This window comes from Strongylocentrotus purpuratus, unplaced genomic scaffold (assembly GCF_000002235.5).
Source record: "Strongylocentrotus purpuratus isolate Spur 01 unplaced genomic scaffold, Spur_5.0 spur5_scaffold_14, whole genome shotgun sequence".
NCBI lineage: Eukaryota > Metazoa > Echinodermata > Echinoidea > Camarodonta > Strongylocentrotidae > Strongylocentrotus > Strongylocentrotus purpuratus.
The window spans coordinates 21,834,707-21,849,649 of NW_022145599.1; the positions used below are offsets into that span (position 1 = coordinate 21,834,707).

The 14,943-nt window shown below is 37.3% G+C and overlaps 1 protein-coding gene across 1 annotated transcript in view; it reads right to left on the minus strand.

Annotated features, from left to right (window-relative positions):
• The window catches only part of LOC764308 (protein kinase C), a 45,069-nt gene extending 35,338 nt beyond the window's left edge, over positions 1-9,731 (minus strand). Inside the window, exon 1 of the mRNA XM_011669247.2 lies at positions 9,315-9,731. Within this exon, the coding sequence (XP_011667549.1) occupies positions 9,315-9,460 (146 nt within the window). The 5' untranslated portion in view covers positions 9,461-9,731. The remainder of the gene's footprint in view (positions 1-9,314) is intronic.
• Between the last annotated feature and the right edge of the window lie 5,212 nt (positions 9,732-14,943).

Consider the following 14,943-nt stretch of genomic DNA (forward strand, 5'->3'; position numbering starts at 1 on the left):
CAGAGAAAATAAAATCTCTTCATGCAGTATGCATGCACTACATGGAATACTTTTCATGTTGTAAATATCAAATAATAATGGTGGCTTCTTATATAGCGCACATGTCCGTCACGTTGTGACGCTCCTGGCGCTGCCCCGATTGAAACAAGGTCCATATTTCAAGTGGCCCCTCCTCCTTAAAAGGGCTCTATTCACGATAAATATGAAGGCATTTGAAGAGCCATGCTTTTCAGGGAACACGTTTTATCTGATGTTCCAGACTTGCATGATAACAATGATACGCTCTCAAATTATTTTTCACCTCTTCTCAGAACTCAACCTCCTCTTTGAGTCAATTCCGATACCCTGCTTAGACCCATGCATACAAAAACATGTAAAGTTAGCATTGAGGATATCCTAAAATAAAACCGGGACTTTCAAGCTTCATGCATGTTCATGTATGATGTCCTTCTGCCTTGTGTAAAAAAACTATGCATACATGTACATGTACCTTGCACAATCCAATAATATGATGAGATATGTGGTGCAGCCGTCCATCGTTAGACCTCTCGCAACATGCACCCAACCACACACATGCAAACACATGCCCACACGTGTTGAGAGGCAGGCAGACATTGGGGGTATAACATACTGTACGCTTGCTTTCATCCAACCCGGGCTAGGATTAAATTGTTTATTCCCAAAGAGGAGTTGCCTAGTACATGTACATCAGTGGTAGCACCTGGTTAGATACGTAACAGGTCGTCACAAGGCCTTGCTCAAGGTCATCAGGACTTATAATTATATTTTCACCTTTGTGAAGATATCCTCTGTTGAGAGTCACAAAGGTGATGAACTACCGGTAATGGGGCATTTAGAAAGTTGCAAAGATCAATTGCAAAATGCAAATCCCCCAAATCAAGTATACACGTAAGTCTTGCGATTAATCGCAAATTTGAAATTGATTGCAACTCAACCGTCTTGAACCGCCCCATTAGTAAGAGAGAGAGAGAAAAAATAAAAGCTAGATCTAGTTACATGTAACTTGATCTGATTGTTAAAACTTTAATCCTAACAAAATCCTTGGAAATTTAGGAGACCAGTGGGGCATTGCAAGAAAGTTGAGTTGCAATTCATTGCAAATATCAGTTGCAAATTGTGCAAGTTCTTGCAATCGATCGCAACTTTCTTGCAGCGCCCAGTATGTCTTACATTGTAATTATGTGTATGGGTTAACACCCTTCTGGCTCACAGTACAGGGAGAGGATAATAGAGATATTAAAAGTAACAAGATAATCATCATGACATTTACTTGTATGGAGTAGCATCTGCCATTTTCTTCTACCGGTACTTTATATTTGTCACAGATTAACTTTTTCCAAAAGTAATAAAGTATTTTTGATGAGGCACAACACACTGCACCTTGTAACACCTTGTACCATCGCCATCGAGGATGACAAAGCAGATTATTTCATAATGTGTACTGAACTGTAGTTGACAATGGTTGTTGTCTGGCTATTTACAGTGTTTGCCCTATCTCTCTTTTTGTTAGATGACAAATGCTCACTTCAAACAAATGCTTCACGGTCAATTCCTACATTAACTGGGTTCCTAAAGTTAATAATAATAATAATAATACATAACATTTATTAGGCGCTTAATACTGATGTTTCTAAGCGCACAGTGTTCTGATTAAGAGAAGACTATAACCCGTAGAATTAAATTAGAAGAAAAAGCAAAAATACAAAAGTAAAGTTCTTAAACATCAGGCTGAACACTACATGTACAGTGTATACCGGTATATCTAGACCTTTCCCTAAACATATACCGGTAAGCCAACCAAAACCCTACTACTCAAATCCTAATCGCATACTTTTTGTGAAATAAAACATAGGGGAAATTTTAGATTGATCACAGGAAATTCTGGAGAATTACATTCTTTGTCATGACCTGAATTCAATGTTGATCTTATTCACAATTAAAGATAAACTTTAGTACTGGTAATGCGATTGCATTGTGAAAGAAAAGGTGTGGAAAGGATCAGAAACAGTTGATCATGTAGCATGTAAGTATTGGTGTGCACTGCAAGGTTCTGGAGTCATCAAAATCATGATAAATTTGACCGAGTCTTGGTAAAGTAACAAGCACATACACAGAAAGCTATGTATGGGACAACACGCATGGTGTCGGGGTTGGTACTACCTTGATTCCTTGTCTTTCTATGCTCATTACTCAGCCAGTATACATTTTCTTCCAAAATTGTTTGGCACATGTCATTTATTTGTAATCTTGAACATTCAGTGTAAGTTTCGTTTGATTCTGTGAGAAATAATTTTCTTTTTTTTACCAGTACTCAACCTTCTCTTTAAACTCATTGAATGACATGTGTAGGAGCATGTGGTAGGGTCCATGGTAGAATCGAGTAACCACTCTGCATATACCTTGAATTTGGTTTACTAACTTTAACACATGAATGAGCAGAAAAAGTGTAAATGAAAAAAAATCTTACTGAAACATGGGGTTTATTCAGAGTTTGCGGGGTGCCCGGGTGCGAGATCATATTGTATAGTGGTCAAGGTAACTGATATTTATAAAAAATAGTGAATTTTGTGTTGTGCATTGAATTGGCCTGCTTTATTGTGTCTACCCCTGTTATCTCTGGTAACTCATCTGGCTCACAGGGTATTTACTTCAGTATTATACATGTATGTATGCATGCAATCTTTTTATGTAATCCTCCATTTCTTCAAACTTCCGAGTTCAGAATTTGCCCTAGATCTGTTGAGGTTTATGGATCTAAATGGGGCTATGTGAAACTTCACTGAGCATTGTGAAAGAGTATCTCACAGGTTTCAGCACAAAGGTTAGCAATATCATTCCTGAATTGGAAAAATGCCTTTCCATGGATTATCCCCGCCATTCACAGAAAAAACTTTGTGGTGACATTTTCTCTCACAAATCACAATAGTAAGATGGGTGCGAGTCTGATCAATGTTGTACAAACACATTTTGTCAGTGTTATAAATTTGTAACATCAAAGACAAAACTAATGTTGGCAGGGAAAAAAATATTTTTAAAATTTGGGTGGCTAAGTATTTTCAAGTTTGCTTGCATGAGAGTAACACTCTTCAATTTGTTTTGCATTGAACTCTATGCAAATTTTGGGGGCGTGTTTATGACTTTCGGGGCTCTTTTGGGCATTTCGGGGGCTACTTTGCCCCGAGTCCCCGTGTATTTTTCCCCCTGAATGTTGGGTCTATCATATCTACTTCTCAAAAGTGCTTTTTAAAGCAATCACCTCTCTAGAAAGACCACCTGGCTATTGATACCACATTTTTTTTGTTTTCTCTGAAAACCGTGTACTAAAATGAACCTGAACACATAGACAACCTGCCTATAAAGGCTGCCTTTCTTGTCTCTCTCTCGAGCAGACTTGACATACAGGTTTCAATGTATTCGTTTCCATGTTTGCACACAAGGTAATGCCGTATATTCTCACTCTTTTTTATTTCTTCCTGCCATCCTGTTGTAAAACATACAGTGCATCTATTGTATATTTATAAAGCAATTTTTCAATCTGCATCTAAGTTAAGCAGATCATACTATTTGAGTACCGGTATTCATACATGTTTGCATTCCAGAGAATCCACTTTTGGTCCGGACTGTATTTGTACAAGTACAAGTACAGGTACATGTGCAAGTCTGGACTCAAACTTCCTTTCAAAATGGGTATGTCCACACCAAGTGTGGATTGAAGTCATGCCGATATCATTCATTCACATTAGCTTTTGGGTCCAGACTCAATCCAGAATCAATCATCTACTACCCTTAATATGAAAGGGGCAGTGTGTTAAATACACCCATGATCTGGTCATTCCTATGTGGGTTTCCAGTTGCTATACAACATGTTTACCAAGAGACCATGGTGTATTAAAGGTGATCTCTCAAGCCAATAGATTAATAGAGGATAAGCTCTAATTAGCTTGAGAGGTACTTCAATGATTCAAGAATCAAAATGGATTAAAATGTTACATTTTGTGATTTTTGTCACCACCTCACATGTGTACCTTTCCCTGTGTACAGCCTTACTCACACATACATGTACATACTAGTGCTGTAGTCAAACGTTTAACCGCCCATGGCGGATTCCGTTTTCAATTGGACTGTTTCGTTCTCCCGTTTTTTTTTTTTTTTTTTTTTTTTTTTTAATATTTTTTTTTTTTTTTTTTTTTTTTTTTTTTTTTTTTTTTTTTTTTTTAAAGTTTCGATTTATGCCCCTCCACCTGGCACTATGCCTGGCAATGTCTCCCAGCTCAGTAATCGGTGTGATGACTTAGCACTTGGAAACTAGAACAACACTCCAATTTGTCTGTCATCTTGGTTTGAAAGTAATCTTTGTAATAGATCTCAATATATATTCATCCAAGTTTAACACATGGTGTACCACAAGGTTCTATCCTAGGTCCTCTACTGTTTTTAATTTACTTTAATGATCTTACACATTATTCTAAAACGACATTGTTACTATTATTTGTGACTAGTTCACAAGCACAAATCGGCGCCTTCAGTTAAATCACCTTCCTGCTTTTTCACACGGCCAAAAAAAAAAAAAAAAAAAAAAAAAAAAAAAAAACGTTTTTTTTTTTTTTTTTTTTTTTTAAATAAATCGTTTAACCGAAAACCGTCCGGTTTTGACAGGCGGTTAAACGGAATTGGAGATATCCGTGATGTTACAGCACTAGTACATACATGTACAATGTACAATCATTAAATCAGGGTTTTTGTTAATGTTGTGCAAGCAACAACAACTCAAATTCCCATGTATACAACATGTTCATGTACAGGTGAAAAAATGCATCACAGACAAGTTTGCATTTATAAAACAAATAACATACTGTACACCTGTAAATGTAAATTTACACATGTAACCATGCATGCTGCCAGGTGCTGTGGTCCAGTGGATAAGTCTACGGACTGTGAACCACAAGGTGCGGGTTCATATCCCTGCCACAGCACTTGCATACTTTGGCTATACGTTAATCTACACTCCACCCAGGTGAGGTAAATGGGTACCTGGTAGGATTATTCCTTGAAATGCACTGTGCACTGATAAGGGCTGCTGGAGCCACAGCTGGGGTAATATTTTCCACAGTTATTTGGAAGTACATACAGTGTACATGTGTACATGTAGGGGCGTTATAGTATAATGTGATATGCTCTATTAATCATATGAATATTGTTAATTTGTTATGCCATCCTTATTTGCCAAATTGTAGCAGGTTTTTTGAGGCAGTTTACTAGGTCATGTTTGAACAAGACTTTATGACAGGAAATTTACACTGCATGATGTATACCTTGATCAAAAGCTAACAAGTCTCAATAGTAGAGTACACATAGGCCTATTATGATTCTTTACAGTCCACAGTACACACATATTTATTGTTTGCAGCATATATTCTTGGCATTAACATTCAACTAGAAAACCTAGCTGGCTGTAAATTGTAATTTTCACTTTTAAAGATGAAGTTGAGTTCTGGTCATGCGATTGCATTGTGAAAGAAACGGTGTGGAATCGACCAGAAAAGGTTGATCATCTAGCATATAAGAATTTGTGTGTATTGCAAGGTTCTGGAATCATCAAAATGATAAGAAATTTGGCCAAGTCTTGGTAAAGTTACAAACACTGTACACTGAAAGATGTATATGGGACTACACGAACCGTGGCGAAAAAATCCTACCCGGATTCATGTCATATTTAGAATATGAAGGTATTTGAAGAGCCATGCTTTTCAGGGAACATGTTTAATCTGATGTTCTTCCACCCTTGCATAATAACAATGATAACGCTCACAAATTATTTTTTACCTCTTCCCAGAACTCAACCTTCTCTTTAAGCTGGCAGTCAAATTGCAAACAAACACAGATGTCGTGTTTGTAACTGGGGTATGGACCATTATACATTGTAGCACAATTTTACATTAATCATCCATAAATCATATGAACAGAGTATTGGATTGTCATTAAAGGTCGGCTGACATCCAAAAATAAGTTGATTCTTGTTGATGTGCTGGGCTGCATACAACTAGTCATATTATGTTATTCAAACATCAAAATATGTTTCATAGAATTTTAAATAGTTTTTTGTTTTCTCAGACCTGCTAAGCCCCACCTTTATAAAAAAAAAAAAAGATGTTCCAGATCTCATTCATCTTGTGCCATCATCTGTCAATCAATAGTGAGCTAACAAGAGACAGTGGTATGCATACATTGTAACTTCCCCCAGTTCAGCAAATGATTACAAAAGAATTCTCGCTACCCCAAATAGCGATTCTGCCGAGATCCGGGGAAAATCCTGAAAACGCGCATTGCATTATGGGATAGCTTTTCGACATTACAGCTTCCTGTGCAGGCGCTATATTACTAGGCGCGATAGCGCAAACGTAAAACGCCGTCGCCACACAACGTGTATGCACCGAATATGTCGTCTGCTCGGTCTTGTTTTTTTTTCGCAAATATTTCAACGTTTATTTGAACATTTCATTCGTTGTTTTTTGCGTCTTTTGACATCAGTGACGATGGTTTTCTTTTGTGAGGCTGCACAGTGCTGGGCTCATGATTACGCTCATGATGGCGTAAGCGCCAGCGGGATGGGACTCTATACCGGAAGTTGTAGTGACGACCCGAGAGAGTGAAAATTACCTCGTCTCGCGAATTTCGAGATTTTCGTACCTATTTAGGGTAGCGAGAATTGCATTCTTTCATACAATACCTCCACATTACCTTTCTTTTCCTGGTGTTGCTAAAGCACATCTGACATAGCAACCACTATGTTGGTATTGTATGATCTATTGTAAACAGGTGGTCAGCTACATACCACTGTCTCTTGTTGACTGACACAGGATATTGCAGGTACTGTACGGTTGCCTATGGTTTAATAACTATTAAAGGGAGGGACTATTGAACATTCACATTGTCTGCTGAGAGCCTGAAGACTCTCAATAACTAATCTAAATAAACCTTGTCTTGTGTTTGTAATATCTTTTTTTCTCTCTCCCTCTTTCCTTTTTAAATTTTTATCCTACACAATTTATCAAATTATAAACCATTTTAATATGTACAAAAGTATGTCATGTTCATTTATTTCATTTGACTGAATTCTTAGTGCCTTAAAAGGCAATCCAACCCTTAGAATAAGTTCATTTGAATGAAAGCAGAAAAATCAGAGAAATCAGAGAAAAAGAAAAGTCAGAAAGTTGGAAATAATCATACCAATACTAAGAAAGTTATGAATTTTTGAAATATGGGATCCTCACAGCTATCTGTACACATACAATGTACATGTACAGGTACATCTGTATGTGAATCTCAAATTGGCAAGTTTGTCAGTGGATTGTGACGCAATGACGGATAACTCTCCTGTTTGTTAAAAAAAAAAAAAATACACTAATTTCTGTTTTTCTTCCAATGCCCTCACCCTTGGGGCTTTACTCAAGGTCCTCTAAAAAGAAAATACTATCCATAGTCATACATTTATGATTTTTTTAAAGTCATTTTGGGTCTCAGGAAAAATAGAAAAGTTGTTCGCCACTAATCACAGACACATGACAGAAGCAGCTAATTTAAAGAGCCCATGGATACCTATAGTGATTGCAATTTAAACCAATTCTCATTTATTGTCTGATTTCATTCAAATTGTCACTAGTCTAATTTTCTGATATTTTCTGCTTTCCTCTAGAGTAGTTTGCTATCAACTTCATCAAGGTTGGATTCCCCTTTAATCATCAAAGTATTATTGACTGTTTGGTTTCATTGCTATAAATTACTTAGGCTTTGTGTACAGTATTACACTTTATACCTCATTGTATGGGTTTGTGTAATGTAGGCCTTACTGTTTCTGCATGGCCCTTCTGCATGGCCCTGTTGGAAAACAGTGTTTTAACCATTCAAGAGGCAACCCTGCTTAAATATGACCTGATAGATAATTGACAAAAATGCATCGCACTTTTCTTTCCTTTGAACTTACCAATCTCATTGATCACACCAACATATTTATGACTAGCCTACATGTGCACTATATATGCAAACTGTTATTGACTTTCCTACAAATGTAAATAAAACGTGAAGTTTTCTTGACAAAACGAGAGAAAAAGTCAGCATGTGTTCTACACAATATTGTTTCCATTCTGAATGAGGGAGTGTTTGCTGTCCTCCAAATGAGCACACTTACTGATCAAAGTTCAAAGGTCACATACTTCCCTATATATGTGTGCTTTGTCTGACTGGAGAGTTAAAAATATAACTGACGGAATTTGAAAATGTGTTTGTTTCTCTGAGCCTATTTTTCTACTGTCCTCAAAACTTCATTAAAAATAAACAGATAGCTTAATGGCTTTTATATAAGATTGACAGATATTACAAGGAAATCATAGTCCTTCATTTTGATATAGTATTTTGGGGGAATACGGTAGGCCTACCAATACCTGCAGAAAAGCTCGTAAGTATCCATTGCCTATGGCAATTGGGTGGTTCCTGAATCAAAGCCGAGAGAATTCAGTAGACAGGTCAAAGGGTTAAATTATGATTAAAAGTCAATACTGTCATGGAATTTTTCTTCTGTAGATGGTCTAATATATAGTATATGCCTTGGTTTTAAACTAGTTTAATGTTCATTGTTTCCTATCGGACACAATGTACCGTGTCCGAGCTGGTCTTTGGGCGTCCTATATAGCCGATAGGCCTTTTGCTCGCCAGCCACTGAATTCTTCAACATAAACAGTTTAACTTTTAAAAAATCCAATTTATCCAAATCTATATATTAAAAAAATTATATATATATATATATATAATTTTAAAGAGGAAAAAACCCTAAGAGAAGAGGCGTAAATATTCACTTATGAACGACAAACGCCTATAAACCGAAACAATAACAATTCATGTGAATCACAAACCTTGCTGCTTGCTAGATCTGCATCACTGAAATTAAAAATGTTGGTTGAAAAGTAATGATTGTGCTTATTGGAAAGGTTACATCCGGTGCAACATGCAAGATGCATGTCATCATCTGGTACATCTGTATAATTTATGTACACCACTCAGCTCAGCTCAGTTCGTGATCACAGTGGACACAGATTAAGATGGTATTTTCAAGACTCCAGTACTGTCCTACAAAGATCTGACTTCAAACTGGAACATTTCATTTCAATTCAATCGCAAAGCCTAAATACATGATCGCTGTGATGAATGAATGATCATTTATAATACTTAATAGATATGACCTGATTCGTTGGTATTTGCGAGGTCAGTGCATCCGCCATGTACAGTACGTGTGTACTTACCATATGAAATCCTTGCAATGACTACAAAATGTCGGCTGCTTGAAAAACCTCGGGATGAATTTGTGATTTTTGATCTCATACACGTTCTTCTGACGTAACGCTCCCCTCCTAGCGAATCCCTTCATCTCAAACGAAGAATCCGACATTATAAATCCACTGTCAAGGCGCAAATCCAGCAAAAATTATCCACTTTTTATAAATGAAAGTATGCTTCTACCCCTAACCGATTTTTTCGGCACATCCAATGGTCTTCAACACACACTTCGCTAATAAGTGGACTCCAATAGAGCGAGCGATGACTAGGAGCCTAGCGCCTCAGTGGTATGGCTGTACGTGCACATGTAAAGCACCTACGGAAAATGTGCGTGAGATCGCCAATAACGCGTTGAGTGTATACTGCACACTGTATCAATAGCTAGCTGACATGCAAGTTGCTGGTGGTGTGTTTCGGCCAGTGGGGCGCGCTAGCGAAGCGAATTTCTCGATTTTTAATAATTCCAATGAAACCGCTCGCGAAGAGTCTAGACTGGATCGGAATGCAAAAATATTTGGCAAAAATAGTCAACTGTGACTGATTGCCAAACAAAATCAAATCAAGAAAGAAAGAAGAAAGAAAGCTCGCTAGCGCTAGTGTGAATTTATATAAAGAACACTTGAATGAACCTGTTTGTATTTCTAATCTTTAAATATCAATATTATTCTGCATCAAATATAACATATTGACTTCTACTGCGGTAAATGTAAAGGAATGAACTTACTTTAACCAAGAAGGTGTACCATGGTATCACAAGTTTAACAAACACATCAACATATTAAGCCAGGGGTCTCGGTCATGAAGAAATACTGTAAGCATGCGTGTCCAAAGGTTTTCCAAACACCCCCCCCCCCCCCCCCCTAAACGAGGATTTCCCGAATTCTCACCCTAAACAAGCATTTCACAAAAGTGTACTCCTAAACAAGCAAGTTTTGTAAAATTGTAACCCCTTGAGAATTTTGAGCGGCGATAGGGATTACCATTGAAGTTGTTGACAATGCAGTAATTTATTTTAAAAATAAATCAAATTGCGTCTTCTGATGTAAAATTCACAATGTTAAAATGTATTTATTCTCTGAAGAAAAGAATTACATTTCAAATTTGATCTATTTTATATTAAGTACATGACACAAGAACAATGAACAGTTACTGATTCTAATATTAATAATGATAATAACTACATTTATAGGGTGCTTTATACAGGTGTTGGTAAGCGCACAGGTGGTGCTATCTAACTTAGTATAATTATTTTACATGTTCAATAGCTTAAAAGCAACAAAATGAAATAAAATATTACTAATACAATTCAGTTAAATTTATTTAACTACTTGTGTGCGCCTCCAGTATACTGCTGATTAAAAAGGTGGGTTTTGAGAAGAACAAATACAACATTGATGATGAAATAGTCCGGAACTTCAGAGACTTTAAACTAGAAGCATTTTCTATTTCAGAGGAAATTTTCGTGGTCTGGGTATGGTTTTATCGCATATAGTCCAAAAACGCCAGGCCAAAACACGACTTTCATCGTGCCTAGCATATATTTTTTTTGTATTTTTAGAAATTGAAAATTTGGCCAAAAGGGGCTTTATGGCCTGAGCCTAATTTTTTTAATTTGCATGAATTAGAATTCAATATAAATAGAATTAGATTTTATGAAGAAAACTTTACTGGTATTGAATATTAATAATAAAAAGGCCGCAGTGGGTACAGGTTAGGTTTTATTGAAATTGGGATGAAAAATCACGTGTTTTGTTAAGTATTTTGTTAAAGGTAAAGACCAGTATTGGCAACGCCCCAATTTCAAAAAATGAAATGGAAGCTCTCATTACCAATCATGTGAAAGAATATGTTTTGACTAATACATGATGATACAAAATTTGCCGGGAAACCGCCTACTAATTCATATATTTGGTAAATTTATTTCTCTCATGGTCTGGTGAGAGAGATAGGGTAGTCCCATATACATCTTTCTGTGTATAGTGCTTGTAACTTTACGAAGAATGGGCCAAATTTCTTATCATTTTGATGATTCCAGAACCTTGCAGATGCTAGATGCTAGATGATCAACCTTTTCTGATCGATTCCACAACGTTTCTTTCACAATGCAATCGCATGACCATTACTGGTCTTTACCTTTAACATTTTATAAGAAATGAAAAATTAGGCCAGGGGTAGGCTGGAGATACTTTTTCATGAATTAACATACTAAGACAGAATTTTAATTCATTCCAAACTTTTACTTTTAGAAAATATCTCTGTTCCCGGAATCCTGTCCCTGCATTGGAGGATATTACCCCCACCATTCTAATTTCCTTTTTTTATCTAATCCCTCGGTCTATTCCTAACCCTAATCCTGTGGTTATGGTGAGATATTCTAAAAGACAAAAAAGACCACCCACCCCCCCCCCCCTCCCCCCCCAAAAAAAAAAAAACACCCAAAACAAGAATTGCACCCTTTTGTAGCAAATGTCTGCACCCTCATATGCTCCCATTAGGGTGCGGTTATTGGTACCTTTATTTCTTAGTGTGTGTGGACTGTGGTCAGCAAGACTCAAGGCCAGATTCAGGTAAGCTTACCAATCCCACCACTCTGCGCTGGTGGACATGGCAGTACAATGGCCAAATATACTTTCCTATACTGTAATATTGTGATAAACGTTGTGTATCACTATTACTATTAACGTTAATACCCAGAAAGGATGGTGAATTCGGCTTCAATGCTGCCTTATGATCATTCAGTTCAAAATCAGCCCTAACCGGAAAAAATCATACGAAGTGTGTATTAAAAGTTATTAATTTATGATCTCGAGAATGTTCCCATTAGTAATCAAATACTAATATAAAATTAATGGCATACATTGCCTGAAATTGTACATGGGTAGAAAGCCCCCGAGAGAAAGCCTCGGGATTTTAGCTGACCCGGAAGCTGACACATCTTTACCGTTGTACATGACTAGATGCAGGCAGGGCGACAGAAACGTGACCGTATAGACCATATTGACCATATTGACCATATTGACCATATTGACCATACTGGCCATAATTGATGTTGTCGTAAACAAGCATGTCATATGCTGGTATGCGAAGCATATAGGGTCTTGTTCATGTGTTTTTACATTAGCAAGCTGACGTAAGCGAAAGTTATAGACAACCGGCCTCCCGGCCAATTTTCAATTCCAGAAAGAAAAAAAACGCGTACAATAGAATTTTGAAAACGTACCCTTTTTCTTGAAAATTGACTTTTTTAACCCTTAACGAGGCACCGCAAGGACCGCGTCCAATCTAAAAAAAACGTCACTGTGACGCGTTTTCTATTTAGTCATGCATGCTTACATTATTTGACTGAGACCACTGGGACCTCGGCATATTACCTAGATATCTCATCACCATAGCCATTGTAAAACTATATATTGATGATACATGTAAAATAAAGATTTAAAAAAAAAAATACTGCATGGAGATTGGTGTTGAAAAAGAAACAAGTACAAGTATATCGCCCGTAACAAGTTAAGAACATATGCCATTTTATAATTATGTTATGTCACTTATGATGGCATGGCCATTTTGATATGGTTTTTACCATGATAAGTGAAAAAAAATTATTCTTTTATTTTATGTAGACAACTATATCAGTTCTCCTTGTAGGGCCTACACGCATTACACATCAGGACTAACTTGATAAGGAGAAGGTTATTGATCTCGAATGTCGGGTGGCATTGATTGTGAGATAGTGCCCCCCCCCCAAGTGCCATTTTCCTTTTTAAGCAGTTCCCTTTCCCTTTCTAATAAGTTCCCTATTTCACCTCTGATATGTGCCCCCTCCCTTTTTTTTTTTTTACACGTGTCCCCTTTGCATTTCAAATAATTACTCTATCTCCTTCTGATAATTGCCCCTTTTCCCTTTAAAAAAAATATAAGCCCCTTCCCCTTTAAATGCTCCTTTTCACCTCTGATAAATGCCCTTATTAAAATCAGGCAGGCGCCCCTTTTCCTTCGACAGATGCCTCTTTTCCATTCTCATAAGTACCCTTTTTTCATCTCTGGTGAGTGCCCCTTTTCAGGTTCGAGGTATACTTTGACATGTGCTTCGTTTCTTTTCTAATAAGTTTCCTTTTTCTTTCTGAAAAGTACCCCTCTTCCTTTTTCCATAACTTACGCCCCTATTTATAAAGCGAACTAGAGCAAATTATTCATTTATTTACCCCAAAGGTAGCTCGCATTTATAATTAGTATAATTATGTTACTTATGAAATATGTTGTCACTCTTCGATGATTGTGTTTGAAACCAATCAGCATTTGTTGTTGTTTTTTCTCATTACAATTTTTTTTCACACTGCGACGTCACAAATCTTAACATTTTCTTATGTAACATTGTGGGTAATGCCAAGAAGTTGCTGGTAACATCTTGGTTATGCGTAATCTATCAAAATATCACATTAAAGATTTAAACATAATATTTTTCAAAACCAGTTTTTGAACATGTATTTGTGTGAACTTGTATAATGGTATCTTACTGAAGATGGTCAAAGAAGAAATACATTTAGACAAGGGAGGAGTTGAAAATGGAAAAAAGAAAGAAAGAGGCAAGGGACAGAGAAAGAGAGAGAGAGAGAGAGAGAGGGGGGGCAACGACAAGATAGGGATGGAGAGATAAGAGAGATGAGGGGGCAGAGAGAGAGAGAGAGATCAGGAGGACAGAAAAGAGTAGGGAGATAGAGAGAAAAAGTGAGAGAGAGAGAGAGAGAGAGAGAGAGAGAGAGAGAAAGAGAGAGAGGAAAGAGTTATGAGGGGAGAGAGAGAGAGAGAGGGAGAGAGAGAGAGAGAGAGAGGGGGGGGGGTGAGATCGAGAATGAGATGGAAGTCTTTTGGAAACGGTATGAGAATTGAAACAAGTTATTCATAATTGATACCATTTGAACACAACGCAAGATTCCGAGCACTTAGTTCCAAGAAGATATTAAACAAAAATTGCAGCTGAATATGAGAGCAGAAATCAAGGCAGCGAGCGTGAACATTCACACATGTACACACAACGCCTATCGACAAAACAATTTCAGTACTTTGTCATTATCAGTACACACAGCGTTTTAAATACAGTCTAGACTCTTCGCGAGCGGTTTCATCGGAATTAATCGAGAAATTCTACTCGCAAGCGTGTGAATAAAAAATACGCCAGCGGGGCGTACTCCGTGCCGCTTCCCGCGACCCAGGCTATCATGCTTGAATGGATAGGGTGATAATAATATCGGCACGCGCGAATGTTGATAGGCTGAGCATGAATGGAGAGCTATGTGAACTGCTTGCCGAATCTCGTGGCGACGGGATCGGGGTAATCCCCCTATATGCCTCCGTTTAGTTTAGGTGGATGGGAAAGTGGGCGTGGTTCATTACTGGTAGCCGTGGGCAAAGCTAGCTTGGTAGAAGGCCTAACGTGCATCTTCTTCTTCATGCCTACTAACACTTCTTGTTTCATCCGCACATTGCATAATTGGAACTCTCTGTTTATAAGGTTATTTTCATGCTAATCCATCCCTCTGTAAACTAAGAAAAAGAAAAGAAAAGAAAAGAAAAGTGATTTAGAAAGATTTTTTTTTC